The sequence below is a fragment of the Lasioglossum baleicum genome, chromosome 11 (genome assembly GCF_051020765.1).
Source record: "Lasioglossum baleicum chromosome 11, iyLasBale1, whole genome shotgun sequence".
NCBI classification, from domain to species: Eukaryota; Metazoa; Arthropoda; class Insecta; order Hymenoptera; family Halictidae; genus Lasioglossum; species Lasioglossum baleicum.
In genome coordinates, this window is record NC_134939.1 from 14133238 (window position 1) to 14160093 (window position 26856).

A 26856-nucleotide genomic window follows, 5' to 3' on the forward strand; every position below is an offset into this window, starting at 1 on the left:
TTAGGGTACCTTGAGGGTCTTTGGAGGTCCTCGAAAGACCCTTGAAGGTCGTTGGAAGACCTTGAAGTTCCTCTGTATATCCTTGGAGAACATCGAAGGTCATTCAGAATACCTCCATGGCTGTCTCGTTGGAGGATCTCGAATGGTTTCTGAAAATTTATAAGCGAGCCTCTGTGAAGAAAGTCTGAGGATCATCAGGTGAGACCTCTGAAGGTTGTTAGAGTACCTTGAGAGTTTCTGGAGATCCCTGGAAGACCCTGAAGATCGTTGGAAGACCTTGAAGTGTCTCTGTGTATCTTTGGCGGACATGGAAGGTCGTTGAGAAAATTCGTAAGCCTGTAAAGAGAGTTGTGGAGTGTTTAAGAAACCTCGTACTCGTTGAGTAACGGTGGCAATTAACGGGACGTGTGTTCGTAGATTTCCTCGGTGGTTCGACTACATCGGTGATCCGTCGAGCGAGTCGCGCGAGACACGCTGCAGACGACGAGCTTTTCTTGATCGTCGCTCGGCGGCGGCACTGACCGTGTTAGCTCGCTCGTTCGCCTGCTCCCTCGCTGGTTGATTCGCTCGCTCGCCTAAACCTCGGATATTTATCGGCGTACAAATTACACTCCAGGGATTTTACGGCATCGTATGGGTTGCTCCGCTCGCATATTGGAGACGGACGACACGTGCGGTTTTCCCCCGTCGATCCTCCTCCCCCTTCCTGCATCTGTAACTTGCTGGAATTAGGCTTCGTAAATTGAATACGCCACGCAATCGACTGGGCTACACGGGACGATATATCACGTTTCGCGGGAATAAAGCTATAGTTGGGAGGATCGTTCAGTTTCCAGCCGGAGGAGAATCACCGCGTTGTATTTCATGCAAATGGTTCAACCTACCCCCCTATAACTGGATTTTGTTTGTTTCGAAACAGAATTACAGGGTTGAATACGCGGATAAATACCGGTTCCGGGATGTTAATTAAAATCTAAAATTCAAATCACATTTTATACCGAGAGAAAACACACACCGCGCGGCCCGATGCCGAGTCCACTCGCGTTCCATTGGAAAAACATTTGTCGTACCCGTTACCGGGTAGACACGAACGTAATAATACCTCGACGTCGTCAACGGAGACTAGATTGTTCACGACATCAGACTCGTTATTGTTTTTCGTCATCCCTCGTCGTTGCACCCTCTCTACCGAGGTGGTTTCGTCAGCCTTTCTCGCTTCCTCCATCCGCTAGAATAATGAAGTTCGCTTAAAGGAAAATAAATTTCTTCTTGTTACCCGGCATTATGAAGCCTCGAAGTAACGTCAGGCCTGCGTTACAAGTCAAAAGCGATTCCTCTTCGAGCGTCCGCGAGTCAATTACCGAGAAATTTCTTATTACCGGCCGATGAAATGGAAAATGACAGGTGCACGCTTCGTTTATTCACCTTTTCCGCGTTTTTAATTTAGAAGCTCGCAGCCGGTGACCGTTTTATCGCGATTAACGAAGAAAATTAATCGATTCAAATAGAAACGGAACCGACAAATTTCATCGGCGCCGGCGTCGGCGAGAAATCTGAAACGTTGCGCACCCCTGCTGCGAGCTCGAAGGAGGTCGCGTGCCGTAAAAAGAGGCACCGGTCGAAATCCTCGGCGATTCGAGTGACTCCGCGGGGTTAATTAAGGGAGTTAAACAGTCGGAAGTCGAGGCTCTGGTTCTCATCAGTTGCAGGGCCGACGCGACGGCGGCAGAGAAGAGGGGGGATCAGTCTGATCAGAAGTCGAGGGACCGAAGAAGAATTCTCCGGCGATGAAACACGAATGCAATGGGTTGCGAGGAAGAGAGTGAAAGCCGTCGAGAGACGAACGAAAGAGAGAGTCTGAGGCTCTCTTACTCGGGAGGGAGAGACCTGGGTGGGAGGAGGAGAGAGAGAGAGGAAGAAAGGGAAGAAAAAAGGAAAGAAAGGAACGGGTGAATTGCAGAACGACGTTTTCGCGATGAAAAGGGTTGACTGAGTATAAGTGGGTGGCTGAAAGGAGCAAGGGTCGAGAACAGGAGGGACGGAAGGCGCCAAGAGAAAGAGAGACCGAGTAAAACAGAGAGAAAGTAGGAGAGAGGTTGGAGAGGCTGAAGTGGGGGAGAATAAGGAGACAAGGAGGGGCGAAATAGGGGCGGCTTGTGCATTTGAAGGAGTTTAGCTTTTCTCGTATCAGATTTCGTTTCCACGAGTGGCGTCGAGTCGAGGGGTCTGTGTTGGCTCGGAGAAATGAGTCGAGTACTCCAGGGAACCCTTGTTACCCCCTGCACACCTCTCGACCTCCACCCTTCGTGACTCCACGAACCTCCCCCCGAATACCCACCCACAACACACCCACCGTCTCCCATAGCCCCTTTTCCTAGGTGCTCCAGAGCCGATATATTTCACGGGGGGAGACTAGAGCTTCCCGAATAGAGATTCGACGGTTCTCCGCTTGTCCCGAGATCGCGAACCCCTAGCTACCATCCGAAGCACCAATCCCTTAGCTCGCGAAAGTACATACTTTCCGCGGAAAAATCCTATAGCGTTTCGCTTTTATCGGCAGAGACCGGGAAAAATCATCGATTAGGATTCAATCGTTTCAACCCGGGAAGACCCGAACGATTTTTCCGAACGAGATGCGGGTTGAAAAATGAAGATCGAAGCCGTTAGAGTGCGAGAGATGCTCGGCAACTCGCCGGTCACGGTTTAATCCCCGTGCTTCTTCATCTGCGGTCATTATCTGGCCGCGATAACGACGATCATTATTTTTTGTTAGCTCACCGCGTGCAGTAACGACAATTGAAAGGCAAGAACGAAGGATCTTCCCCGGATACGCGTTAAGGAAAATCGTTCGGGCTCGCCGCAATTTATTTAACCACCCTTAACCACGTACGGGGCGATGCTCGCCCTAAGCACCGCCGCTGAGTAAACTTTATAACAAATTCAGGAACATTTCTCCGTGCAAGATCGTTAAAAAGTATCTACACTTCATCTAAACCGAAGAAACTTTTGTGATCTTTTAGTGGAGCAGACGAAATTCAAAAGTGTTGGACAATTTTTCAAATTGAAGATGTCGATGGATGATTCTTCCTCTATCCTCTAGTTTCTATCCCTTGCAATCGATGCAGACAATTTTTATTTTGCATAAAGATCCGCAGTCTAGTTATGATGCTTGCCAAATTCGCCTCAGTATCCCGTAGAAGAAGGAAGCTAACTCGCTCTGCATTTCTTCGTATAAAAAGTCTAGAATCATTTAATTCCCGGAGTGAAACCGCATTTGCAGTAGCCTCGGATCGCGCGGAGGATAGAGGAACGATCGTGGCGGTGGAAAAACTTGACAAAGCGTTTAAAAATCCGTAACCAGGTGTAAATGGCGATCCGAATGGTCGGGTGGAGCGTGGTCGAGCGCCGAACGGTTTCTCCGTGACGAAAGAAGAAACGATTGCGCGAATCTAGGCGAGGAACAAACGTGCAACCGCTGGCGTTATTTAAAACGGAAATGTGGGTCAGACGTGTCCCGTGTCTCGTGTCCCTTGTCCGCGCATCTCTCCGCCACCTCCACAGCTCGACAGCTCCACAGCTGCACAACCACCTCCACACCCTCATGTGGTTCCACCTCCCTTTGCGGCGTGGCGCGAGAAAAACGGAGACAACGGATTTCTGTTCAGCCAACGCGACGCGACGCGACGCGCCAGCAAGAAAAGGAGACGCCACTAGAGAATGATCCACGTCCGCGGCGATGAGCCGTGATTTATTTTCGGCCTGACGGCTGAAAATTCGCCGGTGCTTAACATGGTCTTGTAGGTGATCGAAAGGTGAACGAGTGTCGTTGCTCTTCGACCGTGCGGAAAAGCTCTCGTCGAAACGCGCGACACGCGGTGCACGCGCGTCACATCTCCCGTATCCGAACGGTCTGACACATTGCTTTTTACCCGTCGAATCCGACGTCAGCTCGCCGCTTAAACTTCTCCGATAAATGTTTTGTTTCGTCAATTCATAGATCCACAGTGATTCTCACTAATGTTCGGACACTGTTTAGGATGTTCTGGAGGTACAATGGGAGACGAAAGTACAAGAAATTCGAAATCCATCAATACATTGGCAATGAAAGCCATTCATGAGTATATTTCGCATGAAAAATATAGATTAATTTAAAAAGCTTTCGTTTAATTAGTGAATTACATGTTATATTTATTTTTTAATCAAATTGTCTTCATGTTATAAAAAATTGTAAGTGACTCTTTTGCGAATAATTGTACCCTCTGATTTGCACTTCAAGATAATAAACACGACAAATAACAATGACAACAAACTTTTGCTCTGTAACTGTTTAGTGAATCCTAATAAATTTTGAACATGATTAATTATATAATTTTTACTATATATAAAGAAACTGGAGTTTCTAGTTGCGTTTTTCAAGGTTTAAATAGGGTTTGAAGTGGAATTTTATGAATTCTCCGTAAGAAGGGGTGTTAAAATGTGCAAAAAATAAGTTGCTATAATTCTTAAACGGTGCAGTGAATCGAACCCAAACTTTGGTAATTGCATTAATTTAGTCAGAATTATATCTTGTCAAGTTTTCAAAAATTTTGTTGCGTTTCTATATACCTCCAGAACATCCTTAAGAAGACTTAAAAACTTTTTTGAGAAGTTAGAACAATTAGTTTGCTACGGAATTTGAAGAAACTGTTCGAAAACAATGTCTTTAAAGCGTTTTTATGGTCTTTTGAAATGCCTTTTAAAAAGTATTAGAAGCTGTTCCGTTTTGGGAACACGGGAAAAATTAGGAGGACTGTTTTCCGAGTGTTCCAGGCTTATCGACAACGATGTATGAAAATGAACAGGTTGTAAACGGGATTTACGACAACGCGTAATTCATTCTAGATTCCCGATGCACGGGACGCTGCAGTTATCGATCGAGTTCGAGGCGGATGCGACTGCTCTCCAATTTAAAAAAAAAAAAAAGGAACACGCCAATATGGTGAAACATCCGCGCGAAACTCGGATACACGTGTGCGGTTGCAATTGGTTTTATCGAAAATCTGGCCAATGGCGAAACACTGGATTCATAAAAGGTGATACATTTAATCACCTACCTGTTCGAACGCCTCTATCGACCGAGACTCGGTGAGAACCTGCATAGTCATTCGATGATGCCCGCCGATATATTCTCACCAAGAGCTGTATAAAACGGTTCCAGATTTCTTTACTGTTAATGGAGCAACCATGTATCTTTATTCACCTTTTTAGAATAATCTTGAAGGTTATTTTGAAGCAAAGCTCGTCTTCCTTGAATACCTGATCGACTGGTCAAAGTATCGACGCGCGGGGGAACGAAATCGCAATCGCGCCTCGCAGGGTCATTATATCGCGCATCGTAGCGCTTTAAAGGGCGTGCCATTGTGTCCGTTTTCAGCGGGGGTATCGTTTCATTTTTCTTGCATGCACCCCCGGTCCGCGGCAGTCGTTCGTTCATTCGTTCATTCGCCCGTTCGCTCGTCGGTTCGACCTTACCCCTTTCCCGAGCTTAGTATAGAAAGCCTAGTCGTATAATATAGGTCGTTTCTTCGAATGCCTCCGGTACGGAAGCTGAGTAATCTTCGTTGTTTCGCCGCGTTTTGTTTCGTTGAATGGCGAAGGCGAAGGCGTGCGGGGGTGGTCCTGGGCTCGCGCGAATAAAATTAACGAGCCGGCCCCGTTCTTTTGCCCTTACGGTTTATATTGTCTTCGCCTCGCAACTTCTGCCTCCCTTCGCCCAGGGATTTCTATAGGGTCTCGGGCCGAACAGCCGGGGAAAATTTCTGGAGGAAGCAACATCCTCCCAGACGAGCGAAGTTTCGTCGCGTCTCCCGGCTAAATGAGAATATTGAAATATGAGAATCACCAAGGGACTGAACAGGCGTAGCCAGTCCTCCGCTTTCCTCTTTCCGAGAGAAACGAAACAGAGATTGCTGAAAACTCGACGCGAAACCGACTAGAACGCACGTGACGAGAAATTATGTAACGATCGGTGCGTACTATTAGTATTCCCTGCTAATTATCGCGTCCGATCGCGCAGCGCAGCCTATATAGGATCGTGGGCTGCCTCGATGGGTCACGTAACTCCTTGCGTAAGTGATGGCGCACTACTGTCCCCATAGTTACCGCGCTCGCACGCTGGTAATTATAGAAAACACCGCGTATATAATACATTATCCGACACGGCCCTGTGTGTTCCGTCTTGTTCGAGGCGTTCGCAATCGATGGGAGAACAGCGGCTCGCCATTAGAAATGTTCATGGGGTTGGTTAGGTCCGTCAAAACGCAGAACTATCGATTTTGGTTATCCTGAAAAGTGTCACGATGTGACCTCATCGCTTCAGCGTTACGCACGCGATACGTTTTATCTGCGAGCACGATCGAAGGGGTGAGGTTTAATCGTGTGCGAGAGCGGCCGGAGCACATTACGAAACCTTTTCTCTCCCCCGAGCTGCTGCTCGACGTGTGTTAAAATTCACTAGATAGACGATCAACGTTAATGATTCACGCGGAGTCGACTGATCCGGCCGATAACCCGAATAATTCTACTATCTGTTTGCTCCCCGTATATAAAGCGCCCGCTGTTTTCAAAATGGGAACGACGACGCTACCCCGATCCGCTAAATCAAGAGGATTTTTAGCGGCGACGATCGCCGCATAATTACGCCGCTCGAAATCCACGCTGGTCCGCCAAAAATTATTTCGTTCAATCCTCCGGCTGAAATCCATTACTAGACTGCGAATGAATAACAGAAAAATTGATTTCATCCCTTAATGATTTTGGTACATTAAAAGCGACATTATATTCTTGAAATTTTTTAATCTTTTACCGTTTTATATTTCACCCAACCAAAATTATTTCGTTCAATCTTCCGGCTGAAATTTATTAGTAGACAGCGAATGAATAACAGAAAAATTGATTTCATCCCTTAATGATTTTGGTACATTAAAAGCGACATTATATTCTTGAATTTTTTAAATCTTTTACTGTTGTATATTTCACCCAACCAATTTCTTCATGAAAGTGTAAAGATCCGCAGTCTATTCATTACGTACTGTTCAATAGAAAGATGTCTAGTTATAAATTAACTTCTGAACAACCTCATGTTGGGTTTAACATAATTCCCGTAGATTACCCGATACCGCGAGGAATTATTGCGTTCGAATTATGGAAATTTCGCGTATTGCGCGGCAAGTTAGTTAGCAGAAAGAAGGAACAACCGGCGAGACGCACGCACCACGTGAACAGCAAGAGAGTTTTAACTTTTCCAATCGCGCTGGTTCTTATGAATTGCGAGAGCCGCGCCGCGCCGGGGGAATCGACGGAGAGAAATGAAGGACAAGCGGCGTTTCGGAAAGTTTGATCGGCGGTAGAACAACGGAAAACACGGCAAGCAAAAGAGACATTCGATTCCGGCGGTCTTGATTATTGCGGCCGCGGAACAGCGTGGTCCTGGTAGCGATGCCCGTTGACTAAATTGCGTTCCATTTCTCACTAACTTTTTCAATTTGTCGCGACTCAGCCAACTAATTACCGGCCAAAATGACTTTTCCTGCCGTAGCGCGTCGCGTCGCGTCGCGCCGAGTGACGACCCGCGCGTCCACCGGCATACACTCCGTGTTCCCGAGACTTTCGCGGCCAGGCTTCGCTTGCCACAAGCGAAATCGATTGCCTGGACGGCTTTGTAATTTGTTACGCATTATTCCGGCCGCTGGAAACGCCGCTGTCGAAATAAGGAATTCGATAACGGGCAACCTGGCGTCGGCGGCGGCGGCTGCAGCTTGAAACCTTGCACGTTACACACCGGCTACGAAATAACGTACAACCCGCGATGCAGCGTTATCTACGGGCCGTTTACCGCGAGTTTATGCGGTTGATTATCTTGGAAAGTGGCAACAACGGAAGGGATCTGTATGGAAATTAAATAGCGCGGGGGAAAATTGTTTATCACGGCCGATTCATTTTTAACCGACATCGAAAAAGGTGGAGGTTACTCAATTCGATCTGTATGTGCCTTTTTTTCGTTTTTTTTCTATGTATGTTCACCGATTACGACGAGATTGATGGACCAATCGGAACGAAATCTTTTGCATCTTGTAGGGTATGTCTCCCGCGATTGGTCCCTTGAAAACAAATTTTGCGTTCTTTCATTCTTTACGGTTATAGATTAATTTACACTTGAGGAATAAAAATATCCATTGCAACTATAAAGTTCAACTATAAAGAGCATCGTTGAATATCTCAGATCATTTCGGTTATTCGCATACGGGTTAAACGATTTAATTAACATCAAGTCACATTTCATTCAGAAGTGGCGTAGTCAATATTAATCATGTTCTCTTTCGATGGTGTATTTCAAGCCACACGTCAATCCAATCTCAAATCGTCCGTTCAAGATTGGAGAACGTATACTGAGGAGTAAAATAGGAAAATTAACGATCGATCCAGCAGACACTCAATCCTCGCAAGTGCGGGACGGGATAGGCTAACGCGCACGCGACTCGCATTGGCAGAGATATTCGGTGGCGATTGAAAAGAGAGGGTACCGCGAGAGGGAGGGGATAAAGTGTCGATGGAAAACCGGAAGCGGAAGAAGGATAAGCGTGACCCAGAAGAGTGGGACATCAGAGGGATGAAACGATAGCGCTCGGCGAGGAACAGGCAGAGGGCGTGTTGCCAACTGCAGTTTCGTAACGGCATTCTTCAAATCGATTCCCATTTCCCTGAGAAATGTGGCACGCCGACGAAACTGGTCGCCGTGCTTGTGGTGGAACGCGCGAAATGGGATGGATCGTGGACGCTGCGACACAATCAAATATTATGTGAACGACTCGCCGGATAATCGGCAGTAAAAGATAATTGGAATGGTTATTTGGCCGGGCCAAAAACAACGCCGATGGTTTTTCATTTCTCAGAACAAGGTCCGTTCTACTGCCCGCGATCTTTGACGTTTACCGAGGACGTTCGGAACAGTTGCGATTCGGGGAAGAAGTCCGCCGTATTGGGTGAAACGAGCCGTGGCAGTTTATTGTACCTTCCTGTCGCTTAAGCCCGTTCGTTACAGAGTAATTAAAATTCAATGGTGGCCGGGGGTGCGAACATGCAAAAAAGTAGGAGCGCGCTGGTGATGATGCCGTGAAAACACCAATATCTATGCGAATAGTTATGAGCTATAATTTCGCGTACAGCGATTGGCGGACACGGCGCCGGGGATGGCTATTGCGATCGATTAATCGAGTTCCCCCGAATTTACCGACACGGAGAGGGAAAGCGAAACAATTCCATCGCGCCGATAACGAAATCGTTGTCGATGTAATCGTCAGCGATCGTGACTCTTGGTCCTCCCTCTCTCTCTCTCTCCCTTTTTTTCGTTTCGCGCACGATCTCCAACAACAAAAAAACCGTTCGTGCGCGTGCATCGGTTGCCGACGGGGAAAATTGAAACAAAAAAAAAAGGATCGAAGAGAAAACGGAAAACCGACGGGGGATATATCCGTGGAAAATTTCGAGCAAGGCCCGCCCGTTATGAGTAATAATTTAACGCGCAACGACTGGAAAATGCGATCCGATCCGTTACAGTCGATTGGCCGGATTTTCCGGAATACCAATGGGGCACTAAAAGTGATTAAATTACTTGGCAAGCCGGCCCTCGGTAAACTAGCCGGTGATTGATACGTGCGCGAACGCGCGAGCCCTCTCTCTCGTTCTCACTGCTCCTCCTCCTCTTCCTCGTCCTTCCCGCTCGCTAACTCTCTTTCTCTCTCTTGTTGAACCGAACGCACGCTACGATCATTTGTGCGTGACTGACGTCTGTTCATTTCCTACAGGATTCGGCCTGGTCTCGCCTCCGACGGAATCGCGAGCGTCGAGGGCAACTGTCGTTGTCGATTCTCCAAACTATTCACCGGTCTCGACAGTCCGATCGAACCTTTCCACCGAAATAGGTCGCATAATCCAGAAATCAGCGAAAATTAATTCCGCTCTGCTTAGCACGCGAACAGTAGACGCATCAAACTGTACATTCATTTTTACGACTCTGCTGCGCTGCGATTTTTCATGCACGCTGTCTTCGATCTAGTGGTGCAGCCAGAATGGTAATGAGTCTACAGAAAGAACTGTAACAAATGGAGGATATAGAATAAATGTATTCCATTAATCTTCGTTTGACAGAAATGAATAGAGTACATATTCAGTAGATCTCGGAATGGAAACGTTCTAGGTCAGATGAGTCTTCTGGGTTCGGAAGTTAAAGTAGCTTCGAGTGCAAAGGGTTCTAGTGTAAAGGAAAAATAGGTGAAGCGTTATCCTCGGATCTCTCATGCAACTAATTTTCGAAGAGCGTATGAAGATTAAAGGAAGGGTTTGGCGGAACGTGCGAAATTATGATCGACTCGTACTACTGAGAGGTCCGGGGAAACTATCTACTCGTCGTCCTTTCCCTTCCTGAATGTAGATAGCGTATTGAACGCTGTATAAAAAGATATTTTCTCTTTAAGAATAAGCCAGGCAATGTCCTTCTTGATCGATGTGAGACACTGCCAACACGAGCTAGTCAATCATTGGGAGAGGAAATAATTTTTCATTGATCATCATGCGCACAGAAGAAATAATAATATATGCCTCACACACTCTAATTACTTGTTTTCACAATTTTCTCAATTTTCCTTTCTCTCTTCTTCCTTTCCCTTCTTGAATTTCGATAGAGTCTCGAACGCTGTATAGAAAGATATTTTCTCTTTAAAGGTTAGCCAGGCAATGCCCTTGATCGATGTGAGACGATTGATCGATATGGGATCTCGGAAAGACTTAGTTGTGCTAATTCAATTACATTGTAATTCAATTACACAATTGAATTACATTGTATTTCAATTATATAGTAATTCAACTACGTCGTAATTGAATTACATAATTCAAACCTTTCGATTAATTCCACTACTAAGTATTTTAATCAGATGTGTAATTGAAATACAATATAATTCAAATACAGCTCTCCAAATTATAGCCCAGAACTTTGAAGAAGTCTGGTATATTGTTATGTTCCTCTTTCATATACTTGTTTGCTGTCTATGCGGAGTAGTTTCTATTTCTCGTCCTCGTTCGTAATGCGTAATGCTATTTTATAATTCTACTCCAATTGCAATTTAATTACGAAGTATTTTATAATTGCACTTCAATTGCAATTACGAATTACATTTTAATTCAATTACAAAGTATTTTATATAATAATTGTACTCCAATTGCAATTACGAATTACATTGTAATTGAATTGAATGAAGATCTGAATTATAAATTGCAATATGACTGAATTACAGTGCAATTCAATTACTTGCTATTATAATTTCTGGAGTAATTCAATTACTTGTTGTTATAATTTCTGGAGTAATTCAATTGTAATTCTGCACAACTCTGCGGGGAAGAGAACAATCGTTTATTGATCCTCGTGCACACAGAAGAAATAATAAGATAATAAGAACTAATAAGAACAACCTAGCCCCACGACATTTCTGCACGGAGCCGCAAGCATTATGCAGAGCAACACTCGGGACGCAATAACGTCGATTCGTTGATACGGTGTCGGAGTGTGTACAGTGTCGGTGGTGTTAGGGCCAAGGGCCGAGGGCTCACGTATTTCGCCAACGTAAGCGGACGAGCGTTCAAAGTTTGCGGCGTGGGATACGCGCGCGAGAGGGTGGAAGAACGTCGACGTGGCGGAAATGAAGACGAGATCGTACGTTGGATAAGCCGGCAAAAACCCTCGAGAACTCGGCGCAACATCAATAACTGAAAAGGAACTTTTTTTCGGAAGGAGTCCCGCGGAAATTGAATAACGTCGCCGCGTTTACTGATTTCACCGGAAGCCGGGGACGTTCGCGAGCGACTCTCCCTCCCTGCGCGACGATAGCGGTGACAGTGATCGCTACGCGATAAAAATTTATGTGATCCGTTTCCCTCGGACCGGGACATTTTTGGGACGCGCTCATTCAACACAGCAAAATGTTACTGCCCCGTAATATTCCGTAGCGACGATTGCGAGCTAATTTTTTGAACCGTCCACGCTCGAGAAATTTTATGAAGGAAGCTATCAAACGAGTTCATTCATATAGTGCAGAAATAACTGCTCTCTTTTATTGCCTGTTGTCATTTACAGCATTCTGATTATTGTTGGTAGAATTCTGGGCTCTTCTGTGAACATGGATCTGTATTTTTTGTAATAGTTTATAATCTATGCCTGTTTTGCCAAGACATTCAAGGTTTTAAATTTAACAAACGGAAGACCGTACCTCGTTGAATAACTTCTCTGCACTTTTGTTGTGGGAGTACTTACCGAGGGGATTCGTAGGATATTGTGCTCGGCGAACATTGATTTCGATCGATTCCCATGATCGTGAGCGACGTCCCTAATTTTCGACACCCTCGGTGGGCGTATGTAGATTTTCCAACGACCACCACCCCCGTCAGTCGCTTTTTCTGTGGCATCGAGGCTTGCCGACGCGGTGGAACGCGAAACGAATTTCTAACCAGCGACACGGCAATCGCGGCGGAGCCCTTGAGCCGAATTCGTCAATTTTAATATTCGCCCCCACGTGCTCACCTTCCTCAGCTCCCCTTTTTACGCGGCCTTGTCGGAGCTCGCAAGCCGAACCCTCGATCCGTCGAACCTGCGATCGCCTTTTACGATGAAACACCCCCGGAATTTATGGTACGCCGCGATATTGTGACATTCAAGGGTGCGTGCCTCCGCCGCGAAACATAAAAGAATTTAATATGCGTGGAAGGATCAGCCGGATTCGTTAGCGAAGACGTACAAGATCCGGGCGTATATTTCTTCTTTTTTGGATAATTTCCTTTTTGTTTCTTAGTTTTTGTTACTGATTTGATCTTAACGGGCACAGTGATCTTTACAATAAACTCGAGCGAGAGTCAACATTCAGGAACATCCCTGGTTCCTAAATTTGCAGCTGCTCGGACGAAGAGTGACGAAGGCCTTACTAATATCGTTGACTGCATCATTTTCGAAAAAATCGTTTCGCGCGGTATGAAATAGGAGAGCGCGGCGATCAACAGGTCGGAGAGCTGGGCAGAGCGTAGCGGCGCGGCCGGAAGCTAACTAGTTCCATAATTCTTAATCTCGTTCAATTTTAACAGCGCGAAGGTGTCGCGAAATTTGTTCCGCTCGGTCTAATTCGATCCCCGCCGGATCTAATTTGCCGGTGAACGCCGAAAGATTGCAATTCCGCGGGGTCGAGTTGACCGGAAACGGGATGCCGGGTTTGGCGTGGTCGTGGCGTCCACCAAGCCAACTCTCTCTCTCTTTCTCTTTCTCTCTCTCCTGCCTTCGTTCGTTTATCTCTGGACGGGAAACCCGGACCGGAGGGGGGCCGATGCCGCGGAACTCGATTTAAAGTTACACCGCTGCTTACGTATTCTCGTTTTCCGCTCGTTTCCACGGCCGAGGCTTCTTTATCCTCCTTAGCCCGCATCCAGACTGCTAAAGTAGCAATTCCGCGCTCTCTCCCTTCGAAAGCCGCATCCTGCTACCACACCGTTCCCTGTTGCCGTTGCTGCTGACTAGCACCTCATCGTGACTTTTAATCTCGACCCCATTTCGAAACCACTGGAAGACGGTTATTTTTATGATCTTCAAGGAAAGAGGAAGAATGGGTGTTGCGACCCGGGGGACCGAGTAATGGCGGCGAAAATCCTCCACGCTCCTTCAACCTATCGTAAACTGATCCTCCTGATTGCTCTTCCAGCGAAATTTATTGTTTCTCAACGTTTGATAGGCTACTCTATCCAAACAGCGAAATCGTGTTCGGCGAACGGTATTGGTCGCGAAAAAAAGTTTACCGCTACTCAAAATTGATGAAGCACTCTCGTTGCAAGATTGTGCTCGTGTCCAAACAATAGCAATCCATTTGACCACAGTGCGAATGATCGTTTCAGTTTGCTGGTTCTTCTAAGGAGTTCTTCCTCAAACCACAGATTCCTAAACCAGGATATTTGAAGTCCGTCCTGTAAGAGAGGCACAGGTTATCCGGCTTAAAGGGAAACCTGGATCACGGGCCTCCGATCGTAACAGAACGGATTCTTTCTGGACGATTACGCAGTTGTCTTGCAATTAGACAGAGCATCCCTCGGAAGCTTTTCCTCGCGAAACTTTCGGAATCGCCTTGAATAGCAGACCGTCAGCCAGGGGCCGAGGCTCTTTCCCCGGGCTGCTGCCTATCCAGTATCCAGGGATCGCATCCCGTTCGCTCAGATGATTACCATAGTCGGTGGTGTAACTTTTAAATCCGTCGGCCGCTTCAGCCGGCGGGTCGTCCTTTATCCGTGGCCTTTATTCGCGCCCTTTCGTCCCCGTATCCTGGGCTCGAATATTATAAAAGTGCGCGCGTATCTCGCGGACGGAAGGCGAGTCGCGGAGATTAAAAGTCAGAGTCAGCAGACGGTGAAAGTGAGAAGTAGCACTTTTGTAGTTCCCTGAAGCAGAAGAGGGTGGGCTAGCGGCGGGGAGGGGAGTGCAAGCGGACCGGCCTCGCGCAGGGAGAGGGGTGAAATTGAAGAGTTTCGCGACGAGGGTAAAGAAAGAATAAAAAAAAGGATAACTGAGTGAGAGGAGAGGGACGAAACGCGGGGATGGATATCTCGCAGTGTGTCTGTTTAAAGCGGAGCGAACGTGGCCGCTCTCGGTTGTGCAACTTTAAATCTACTTCCATCCCTTGTCACGGCTATTCTCGCGATTGCGATCTCTGATCCCTCGATGACCACTCACCGCAAAGAATCGCTGCACTCACGCAAAACTGTGGAAATGCTTCTCTATCCCTTCGGGAAGGAAGCGCGAACTTCGTCGAGTCTGTAGGAGCAAGTGACTGAATTTAGACGAGTTGTTAATTACCACCTGGAATTATTTATGCAGGATAAATATGTTCCGCGAACAAATTCTTCACCATTTTAACACTTTGCGAGCGTTCGAATATGTTCCATTAATATTCGGACGCTCTAAAAAACACGATAATCTTTTCAATATCGGAATATACGATTCAAACTTTTTTCGGAAGCTAGAGCACTTAGTTCAATACAGGATGTGAAGAGAAATTTTTTCGAAAATTGCAATTGGTCGGAATTGTAGAGGAAATACTAAATGTTGCATTTTACAACTTTTTTATGTGGGCATATATTGAAAATTGCATCAACGGATTTCGATGAAACTTTCACGATGCATATATAACCCACACAGATCTACAAAACATATTTTTCAGAATTTCAATATAGGCCCGCATAAAAAAGTTGTAAAATGCAACATTTAGCATTTCCTCTACAATTCCGGTCAAATGGAATTTTTGAAAAAATTTCTTTTCACATCCTGTAGTAAACTAATTGCTCTAGCTTCCCAAAAAAAGTTCAAATCGCATAGTCCAATATTTGAAAAGTTACGGTGTTTTTAAGAGTGTCCGAATATTAGTGGGAATCACTGTACTTTGTAAATTGTACCTGTCCATTTTCGGCTGCCCTCGTCCAATTAATGGAAATCGTAGGAAACCGAGAACAGGTCACGGTGGTCCAAACAGATTCAGGTTAAGTTGAAATTCATGTACCGCCGATCACGGTAAATTTCGAGGGGAACTGCGGTTTATTGAAAAATGCAAACGGCTATATAAAGCTGATCGCATTCACGAGTCCGTGTTTCATCGGGCGTAAATTCACCATGAAGACTTTTTTTTCGAGGTAATAAATAGTGCAAGCGGCTGTGTTGCTTGGATAGCTGCCTGATAGCCTGAATTCAGGCTGCCCCCTAAATCACCGGCTCGATCCCTCGCCGCGAAAATCCGTCGCGTTAATATCCTCGAGGAAATTAATCACGGACAACCGATCTCTCTCGCGGATTATATAATACATCTATTTCGCGATCGTGACGTTCGTTATTTTTCTTTTCTGTTGCATCGGTTGTCCGAGCCTCGATCCATCATTATCCCGACGATTATTCGACTTTTCAACCTCCGGTTGATCGTGCGAAGCGAAAGGATCGATTCTCTCGCGAAGCCAGCAATTCGAGAACCGAGGAAAAATTAATTTTCGCGCGAGAGCATCGGTATGGACGGGGGGAAGGATGTTTCGTTGTAAAAGTGGGAGAAGAGCGAAATCCACCGTGAACAGTTTGAAAAATTCAGCTGGACGTTTTTTTTTTCTTCTTTTTGTTTCTCATTTCCTGGCAAAGTAGCTTTTCGTTGCAACGACGGGGGGCCCAGGCGATACGCTCGCTTAAGAACGTATAATATTCAGGAGCGGAAGTTGAAGATATTCTATTTGCGAATCTTCTCGATCTTCCAGACGCGAAGGAATTTCTGGTATCGTGGTGCGAGCCAGTATGAAATTCATATCTATGCTAAACGCGACCCCTGCGTTTGGGTTTAGTGGTTTCTGCATGGTACCTTTATATTGCGCCCGATTCCATGATTTTGTACACACTGGTCCCCTGGAAGTCAAACTCGCCGATATCGATTCACCGGTTGAAATAAACTCCTGGACGACTATTCTGGTCACAAGCTCGCCTGCTCTCTGTTTTTACACGGTCGTGCAATCGGCCGAACGGCGATTCTACCGACGAATAATGCGAAAATCAAATGTCCATTCCGAATACTTTCCTTTTTAACAGCGTCCCAAAGTGTCTACTCATCTATCATAAAATAATTCAATAGTTTTCCGTCTGCGTCAGTATCTTTTCTTGCGTTTTGGTGAATAATTTTTACTTTGCGATATTTTGAATAGTTCTGTGGATATATTATCGGAAGGTTTTTAGTAGTAATAATTAGATAATCTTTATGCATTCATGGCTCGTGAAAATGTTAAAAAAAGACTAGAATATAAAGTTCGATAGAATTTTGTACAATTTTTATTTATTTCGGATCTACCAAGGCTGTTCCCATTAAAAATAAGATTCTATTTCACTCCACTTTCTTAAAGTTTGTCTGCAAAAATTGCAAAATGCTCATCGACTCTCCGAAGAATGACCAATTCTGTCTAACGACGTTTCGCGAGCCGGGGAATACACTGCCATAATCGTTACAGCGCGTGTATTATGGAAGAGTCGATTCTCCAAGACGAAATGGAATCGATTCCAAGGCGAATGGGTCGCATAGAAATCTCCGGAATAAAAGTAGGAGAGGCTCGCGCGCAACCAACGTGAAAACGAGCAGTAACTACGCCATGTAGAGGACCCGGTTGTTGCATATTTCAGGAAGTCCCGATGGCACTCCGGACGAATTTTACATGCCCGTTCCGAAACGACTTTAACACGGCCCTTCCACGACGACGTTAATAATACACTGTCCTTTCCTGCGCCAAATTAAACATTTCCAGGCACGCATTACCGGATGGTAACGAACGCGCGAATTAATAATGCAGCGTCTTCTTCTTCCATTTTCCAGATGCGACATCCGATCCAAATGAAGCCCGCGGATAGCGAAAATAGAAGCGGTGAGTACGAATTTACAAAATTTCCAGCTATCATTGATTTTATATAACGGGCCAATAATATTATTAAATATTGTAGAAAGCGTTGGATATTGAACTAACACTAGTTTCATACTTTCCATTTTACAATTATCGAAATTGTGAAGTAGCTTACATGGGAATTGATTCGATAAATTTCTTTGCCCAAGCACAGTACAGTAGGACTTCGATTATCCGTGCTAATTAGTGGAGCATGATTGTTCGGATAATACAACAAATCCATAGTTTCAGTGCTGAACTTAATCCTTATTGAAGTGTGCAGTAAATCATGGTTTTACGCAAACTAATTTTTTGTAGAAAGTATTCAGACGATAAAGAATTCGAACATCAGAGGCCCGGTTAATCGAGGCTCTACTGTATTGTTATTTTTATAATCTAAAACATTTTTTAATCGCGTTCGTGTTAAGGGTGAAAAATGCGATCACAATTACGAGACGAGAAAACTCGAGCGCAGGAGCGATTTTCTTCCGAAATTACAATTACTATAATTGAAATGCCGAACCGAATAGGGTTTGAAGCCCGCCTCAGCCTTTGCGTTTATGAAAGCTTCTGAGATATTAGGCGAACCGAACCCTCGCCTTGTCTCCTTGTTCTCCACGTTCCCGGTGACAGCGACAGCGACCCGCGGTTCAAAGCTTGTTCATCGACTGCTAATTAATTGGCTGAATTGAGGGGCTGCCTGTATTACGCGTCGAAAAAGACGCAACCGAAGCAACGGGTCTGAACGATCGGCTGAAATAATCGTTAGCCAGCCTGTGTGCAGCTTGCAATTTCTATCTACGTTGTTTCCACCGTATCATTTATTCGACCGATTTGTGGGAAAATAATAGCCGAAACGGAGAAAGAAACGAGGCGATAGCGCGCGGACGAGATATATAAAAATAGACCTGACATCCGATGTATTTTCGTGGCTCAACTTTCTGGGACGCTAGAGCCCCATTACCGTTGCCGTATCATTCACAACGTTATCAACAGAGTCTCGGAATAACAGACTCACTTCGATCATCAAACTTGAATCAAGCTTTCGATTTTTCTCTACAGCAAACTCCGTATAACGCGATCAAAAAACATATATGCATATTTGTATAATACTGTATCTGTGCTTGAACATCGAAACATTCAACATTTTACACTCCTAGAACTTCGGGTTAATTATAGATGGTTAATTGAACTCGTCGTCGGCTGTATACACTCAAATGAAATGCAAATGATCTGCGAAAGTTTACGACGCCAATTGAAAATAATCGATGCTGTTGCATCGGGCCGCTCGCTACTGTGTTTTTATATTTCGCTGAATCTTTCCACGGAAGCATTTCGTAAATACGGCAACAATAAATTTATTTAGATTGTCCTTGATTTCCGATATAATAAATGCTGGGACACGGAAATTTATTCCATTGTTTTGCATAAATGAATTTATACAACTTAAATGAATGTAAAATATAAAATTAACTCTGCTTCGGGGAATAGTTGTCGGTAAAGCAGTGTTCTTTGTTGTAGTGTTCGCAAACGGTCTTGAAAAACCACGGAATCGTTAATAGCGCACGTTGTGTTAGTATATTCTCGAAAAAGAATTCGCGAGAGATTAATATTCCATTGGATTTTCCTCGCTGAAAAATCTCTGGTAGAGTAGAACGAGCACGATCGATACACGAGACAGCCATAACACGGGAACTTTTCGAACCGCGCCGAAAATCCGACTGCCATTTTGGGAAGGGCGGCACCAGCGGGGAATAAAATGACAGCGCATCGGCGTCGACGACGAAAAACGAATCCTAATGAAATATTAACGACACCCGTCACGTGCTAACCGTCCAGCTGGACCAGGGTTTGCGCTCATTCTTTTTTTATCTCGCTCTCGGCTTTTTTTACCTCGGATGCGAAATCACGGGGTTATAATAGGTACACGTGACGCGGAGGGTGAAAACGGTTTGGCGAACGCCACGCTCTCTGTGCATCGTGTACTCTACCCTGTGCAGAAAGAAACCGAAGATCAACGCTTTTCCCAAACGAAAACACTTTCTAAAATACTCGTGTAAAAGGTGACATTTCCGTACGGAATTTTTCCAGTCTCTTGCGATTGAATTGTGACCGAAGAAATAGTAGGAGTTTTGTTCCCTGCGTAAATGTGCCCACAATTTTGAAATTAATTCAGTGAAAATTGTAAAAAAATTAGTATATCAGTTATTTCACATCACATTATTTTACAGCAAATTAATTAAAATGTAATTTTTACGATATTGTCGCAAATGAACAGTTAGATACTGCTTGACATTTCAACATTATGTGGAATTCATTTAATTGTTAATTATGAAACTGTTCTGAAAATTTCGCATTCGTAATCAATTCTCATTAATCAAGACGAACAGAATTCCAAATTAAAATGTTACATAATATAGAATTATTTTATGTAGTTCTTTAAATATCTCGCAACAAGAAATGTATGACTTATTGTTAAACCACTTTCATAATCATTGGCACAAATGTTTAGCTTCTACGGGGGAGAGACGACGGAGGCTTCGAAAACGCGACGGATTGCCCGATTCATTTTGCCTATAATTACTCGGTTCGTTAATGACGGTGGCAGACGCTTTTAGCGGCGGTTCCGACAGGAAGCACGTCGATCAAGAGAGCTCTCGAGTCGGTGGCTCCAGGCCCGGGCGTTGTCTCGATTCACCGTAAGAAAGCTCGAACCCCGAGGCCCGAGGTGCCGCAAAGAAAGTGAAAGCTTTATTTATACCCGTGACATTCTGTTTATTTTGACTGACACCGCCCCTGCCTCCTAAGTAACGACATACTCGGTCACGTGTTACGCTTCATCCACGTTCCATCCATTCTCGAGATCGCTGCTACGCCGCGCGCCGCCCTCGCCCGTGTGTGTTACGTCACCCCCGATGAACTCCAGCCCACGATAAACTTGAATTATCGATCAACCTGGGCTTCCAGCCCGTAATTTAAGCCCGGCGAAGAAACACAGCTTTGTTCGACGATTACTTTTGCTCGGTCTGATTCATTGCCGGCTTCTCTGACAACTTGAAAACATCCGAGCGAACTCGAAAAGCTTCCCACCGCAACAGAGAAGCTAGCAAATTAAATGTTACCTCGTCCCCCGCAATGTCCTCCTTCAATTTATTTCCCTATTGTCATTTTAGAAAAATTTATCCAGTCGTATACACCGACTCCTACTAATATTCGGACGCTCTTAAAAAACCGATAGCTTTTTTAATATCAGACTATACGATTTTGATTTTCTCCAGAAGTCTGAGCAATTGGTTTACTACACGATGTGAAAAGAAATTTTTTCAAAAATTGCATTTGGCCGGGGGATTGTAGAGAAAATACTAAAAGTTTTGAAAATTTAAAGAATACTTAGAAAGCATTACAAAGCAGGAAATGACGTCCGAAACGTCAGCTGTCAAGATATACTAGGATTTTGCGATCTGAAATAAAGTTAAATATGTAATAGCAAATGGAAGCAATGCCATTTCTACGCGAAAAACGAATTTACCTTCCGAATGACCTAATATTTTATAGAGCGGCTTGATATTTCCAGTATTTCTGCAGCGTCGCGGTTCATTAATTGCGCATCGTCGAGCAGAAATGTTTAAACAATGACAGACGTTCCTCGCAAAAGACGAGGCACTACCATAGATTGCAGTCTAACTCGTCTCGTCGAGGTAATCATAATTACGTCATTCTCGCGCAACGTCAAGGATTGCATTATTCACAATTCCAGGAGGTTAAGTATTATGGAAACGTTCCTAATACAGCTCATCTCGCGAGGCCAAAGATGTGGTCTCTCCCCACCGTTAATAACAAAGTGCATCGCCACTTTTACACGATAATTTCATCCAATGATTTCATACCGGTCCGCAGATGATACTATTACGTCCCAGCGGACACCGTTCCGCACACCGAAAAGCCTATTAGTAGGCGTTTTAATGGCTCCGTTAACAACCCGAAAGAAACTTCGTAAATTGCCTTTTAAATAATCATCACGAGAGATGTTATTAAGTCCGTTTCTGTAGGAGTGTTGGGCAACCGGTGGTGCGGTATGGTGTTAAAAATATACATATATAATTCGAGCTTGGCAAGGTCTTTCTGCCGCGCGCGGAATCCTCCATTTTCACGTTGCATGTGGACACGAAGAAAAGGAAATGGAATCGTTTGGAAAGGGCGGGGAGTTGGGGAATTGCCTTAAGTCAGTGCATGTTCACTTTAAGCGAAGTGTTTGCCAAGTCATGTTTCATTGATGGGGTTCGGAGGTATAGGAGAACGACACTTGCCGGAGCGAGAGATCATGCGCGCCGACTGCATTATCGCTGCTGTACCTTAGATACATTTATGGCGCATCAACCGGTCCGTCCGTTTGCTAATTGTTCCTGTTACGTTCGATAATTAGGGTAAAGGTACCAGTTGTCGGATATTTAGTCACGACTTGGAAGCCTTTTATTAATTTCAAGGCACTCTGTCATTTATTTTGCAGTATTCGTAATAAGTATACTGCGCATTTTATATTATTTTAAAAATAGGTACATACAATTTAAAGCAGTGAACGTGTAAAAAATATTTAAGGTCATCAATGTGTTAGTTTCAGCTAAATAGTATAACTAAAAGAAGAATACAATTTTTATTTGGTAAACATACTAAACATTGTTGAAACAGCCTCGACCTTTCTTCTGTATCGTCAAATTTTTCTGGTCGATTCTGCTAGAAATCGATAGAAATGTTGACGAACTTTCTTAATTTACCGGACGCAAAAATTTCTGACAAGTTAATTCATTTTCTATAATCGGACACGAAAAATTGCGTTGTCTCGGGGAATAAGGTTTTCCACTAATGTGTTCTATATCTTAAACAAAAATGGTTTTAATACCTTCGATTTATTCATTTTTTAAAAGAAAGTAATACTAGGAGCTTCATGTAATTTTACACCGAAACCGGGTGGAGCACGTTAAGTACGATGTTGTTGGACGTCCTGAGAAATATCTTGTGTTAAATAATTATTATCGGTTCGCCGGAGGGGTAAAATGAACGGCGAGAAACGTCCGAGCAGAAAACAAGTTGGTATTTCTGGTAAGCGTGCGGTGGTCCGTCGGACAATGGGCTCGAAATCTCCTGGCTTCGATAAGATAAGCGTTATCGGGTTTGCAGCCCGGGTCTGACCACGAGCGAGACGGTCCTCCTTCGCGTTTCCTGATCCAAAGACGACGTAAGCGGCACAGACGACACAGAAAACGCACGCCGATACTAATCGTCCTCCGGTAATTTGTTCTCGTTGCTCGTCTCTCATTTCCGCGAGATTTCCTATTCTCGATATCTAACCACTGGTAAAAATAGTTATGTCGGCCCTTCGTTGGTTCACCTGCATAAAAAGGCAACATTTCTAACAGTTTTACAATACAAGATACCAACGATAATTGCTACCGGGAAGTAGCAATCACCGTAGAAGTTGGTACCGCGAAGGGCTAATTTATGGCAAGCTCCTGCGGCCATTTGTGGGTCTACGGTGACCCAAATTTTGAAACGCGGTGGCTCTCGGCGCACGATCGAAAGTTCTGATACTTGAAATAGTTTGCGCGATATACTAGACCAGACGACACGGCCCGGACCTCTTCACCGAGTTGGAAAAGAAAATTAGTCTGGCACAAGCGAAACAGGTAATTAAACGAGCGCGGAACAACAAAATGTAAAACTCCGGGGTTTAATGTATGCGAATAAGTAATGGGCGCGGATGGCACGAAGTTCATTTCCAAGTCCCATATTCCGCGGACAAACTTCTGTCCAATGGCAACGTCCGTTTCTTCGCCGGAACAATTTGGAATAACGGCAAGCTAGCAAAAGTTAGTTCTATTTACCCGCTGATCCTTGTGATCCACTTTTCCACAATCCGTGCTTACCCGATGCATATTCAAGCGGCCCGGGGACCCGAATAAAGTCTCGTTAACGACCGATCTACGCTCGATGGAACCGTGCGTGCCTCGTCTCAGAAACTTGAACGCGATTACACGAGCCTATTCTCCGGAACAGCCTGGCTGCTGCGAACCTACAGCGGAACAAATGCCCGATCTAGCTGGAAAAAAGTCATGTTCGGAAATAGAGACATCTTCTCCATATTCTTGTTCCAGAAATGATTTATTTATTGACCATACAAGCGTAGAAATCGTTGCACAAACACTTCGAATCGTAACGTGATGAAATTGTACGTTTATTTGTGTTACAAAGAAAGTTGTATGTATGTGTACAACTTACTTGAAACATGTCAAAACTGTCCCATCGAGTTTTATCGAAACATCACCTATGAATTACTTCAGAATTTTCTGATACGGATGAATCTGATACTGAAGAATTTTATACGAAACATTTTTTTTTTTTAATGAAAGCTTGAAGTCTCGCGTTTTCCTCGACTCCACACAAGTTAGCATAAATAACTGTTTTTGATGAGTAGTTGGTCGAGAAACGGTTGCGCGGAACTGTGATAAACCGTTCTTTACCGTCGGAATCTTGTCCGTCGCTGTCTGTCAACGATGAAATTCCCTCCTCGGTCAAAACAGCCCATTTCAAGTTTCTGTAACGTTGCGAACCGTATAAAAGTACACGGGACGCGGTAAAAAAAAAACCGTGTAATGTTCACTCGACGAAAAACGTACCGTGTAACCAGAGACTGGGGCGCGATGAAATAAAATTCTCCGTCACTTTGATCGCTCGCGGTAGTTCCGATGTTAAATCGCGGCGATCTATGAAAAATGATTAAAAATGATTCCACTGTGTTTGCCATTCTCATTCGTTTACTTAATAGTTGTATTGTTCTCAACAAAACGCTCGCGGAAGCGACGGACGATGTTCGGCGTGTGACAGCCGAATTTACAGTGCGTTTAATCGCATTCGAGATTGGACAGTGAACGCGCGCTAATTGAGCGATTAAACTCGTTGCAGCACATTCCCGTTTTTATGGCCGGACAAACAGGTGCTTAGCAACGTGGCGAACATAAAACGGAAGTTTGTAATGCGCGTTTCCGATACGCGCGACTATTCTAAACATCATTAACAATGATACACGTCGGGGCGGTTGCGTTCCTACGATTTCCGGCGAGCGTGCGCGACTCGCTGGGACTCACGGAGACTCACGACACCGCAGAATTCGATTTGAATGCGTTCGGCATTCGTTCGAGACGGAATACTGAGAAACCGCGGACAGATACTTCCACAGGGTGGCGAGTACGAGGCTTGGCTACCGATTGAAATCAAACACCATAAGATACCCTGTGCGCCAGCGTGGAATCGTTTGGCGTCGCTCTCGGCACGGTGCAAATTGCGCGACGCTGGTGCGTCTGCATTCTTTCCTGTGGGCGTTCGAAATAATAAATAACCTGAAAGTTATAAAATATCAGGTCGTTCGGAAAGTCATTTTAATTTTGTACAGTTTGATCTACGATCTCTTGCGATTTTTCAAGTAACTTAAAGATCCCATACTCGTAGAATTTCTATCTGTATGTATTTACGACGTCCGAAAATGTTCAAAAACCGTGAGAACATAAGATCGCACAGAATTTAGTACGATTTTTATTTATTCTACTATCTACTATCACTGAAAATACGACTTCACGTGATTTCACTTTCTTAAAATTGAAAGTCATTTCAATTTTTCGACATTTTGTTCCACGATCTTTTCGATTTTTCAAGTAACTTAAAGATCCCATACTCGTAGAATTTCTATCTTTATACGTTTTTACATTTTCAAAAACCGCGAGAACATAAGATCACACCGAATTTAGTACGATTTTTAGTTATTCCAGATCTACCAACACTACTGTCACTGAAAATGAGACTTTACGTGATTCCACTTTCTTAAAATTGAAAGTCATTTCAATTTTTTTACATTTTGTTCCACGATCTTTTGCGATTTTTCAGACAACTTGAACATCCGTGACCGTAGAATTTCTATCTGTATGTATTTACGACGTCCGAAAATGTTCAAAAACCGTGAGAACATAAGATCGCACAGAATTTAGTACGATCTTTATTTATTCCAGATCTACCAACATTACTAGCACTGAAAAGAAGACTTCACGTGATTCCACTTTCTTAAAAACACACAAAAACTGCATAACCGTCCGCAGTCTAGTGATAACAAATGGAAGCAGAGGTAGCTCTACACGAAAAACGAAATTACTTCCCGAACAACCTGAAATAATGAAATTAAAGGATCGTCCAGCGCATACCGATATTTCCACCTTGTCAATCCGATATCTGTAGCCCCCATTATCCGCGCGGTTTTATTTCTATTTGATCACCAACATCGCAGTTTCGAATTAACGGGGCACAATAAACTAAGAATCGCCGGCAATCTCTATTAAAACACATTTCATGCAAATACCATATTTATATCCCGGTGTACACATAACACGGTTATAGCTCCGGATCGAATATCATCGGGGCAAACCCTCCCGCACGGTAATGCGCAAATATTTTTCGGACGGGACGAGTTACGAGTACGTATAATAAATGCGAAGACACGAATTGTTGTTATTTGTCGCCGCGTCTAATTACGAGCATTGAAATGTTCGATGATCCACGCGAATGATATCATGTTCCCTTCCGATTTTTCAATTCGCAAAACCGTTCCCGTCGTTATTTCGCATTATTCGATACCCTTTGACAGTCTATACCGTTTTCAATGAATAGACATCGGCGCGCGTTAGCGATCGCGCGAATGTTCAATTAATTTAATAAACATTGCTTGATCGAAGGCTACATCATTACTCGCCTAAATTAATTTCCGTTTCATCAATAAATGCTCGAATTCTCATTGGATTAGTAATTACAATAGCGCACCACCGACGAGCTTTGTATACGATATTTGGCACCGCGATTTATTATTATATAATAACGTTACAAGTGTCCAAATAACATCATGAAATAATATCCCGAGGGTAAACCGAGGCGCTCCTGGTGCGAGGAACGTCTGTTGCCTGCTCTGTGCAGTTTACACGATGAATAGGGCAAAAGTACCAGTTACCATTCTGTAATTTATGCATTATTTCTGATAAACGATCGATTATCAACCTTCTTCTTCATCGTCAAATTTTTCTAGACGATTTTGTTATAAAGCAAAAGAAATATTAACGAAATTTCACAATCTAAATTCTTCGTTCAATGTAAATTATGATGCGAAGGGGAAACATCAATTTTATTTTCAAGAATAAAGTAACACCAGGTACATCGCGCGTTTTATTTTTATTAATTTCTGAAAAGCTTGTTTTGTGTCCGATAACCGCGGGTGGGGCACGGTGACTGGCGCCTTTAGCCTATTGCAGCGTTTGATCGTGA

General features: G+C 44.2%; 1 protein-coding gene across 18 annotated transcripts in view; it reads left to right on the forward strand.

The window, feature by feature from the left end:
• LOC143213458 (CUGBP Elav-like family member 1-A) overlaps window positions 1–26856 on the forward strand; it is a 455043-nt gene that overhangs the window by 359694 nt on the left and 68493 nt on the right. For all 18 annotated transcript variants that reach the window (XM_076433332.1, XM_076433335.1, XM_076433333.1 and 15 more), the window contains one exon: window positions 17442–17490. In XM_076433332.1, the coding sequence (XP_076289447.1) occupies window positions 17442–17490 (49 nt within the window). The remainder of the gene's footprint in view (window positions 1–17441; window positions 17491–26856) is intronic.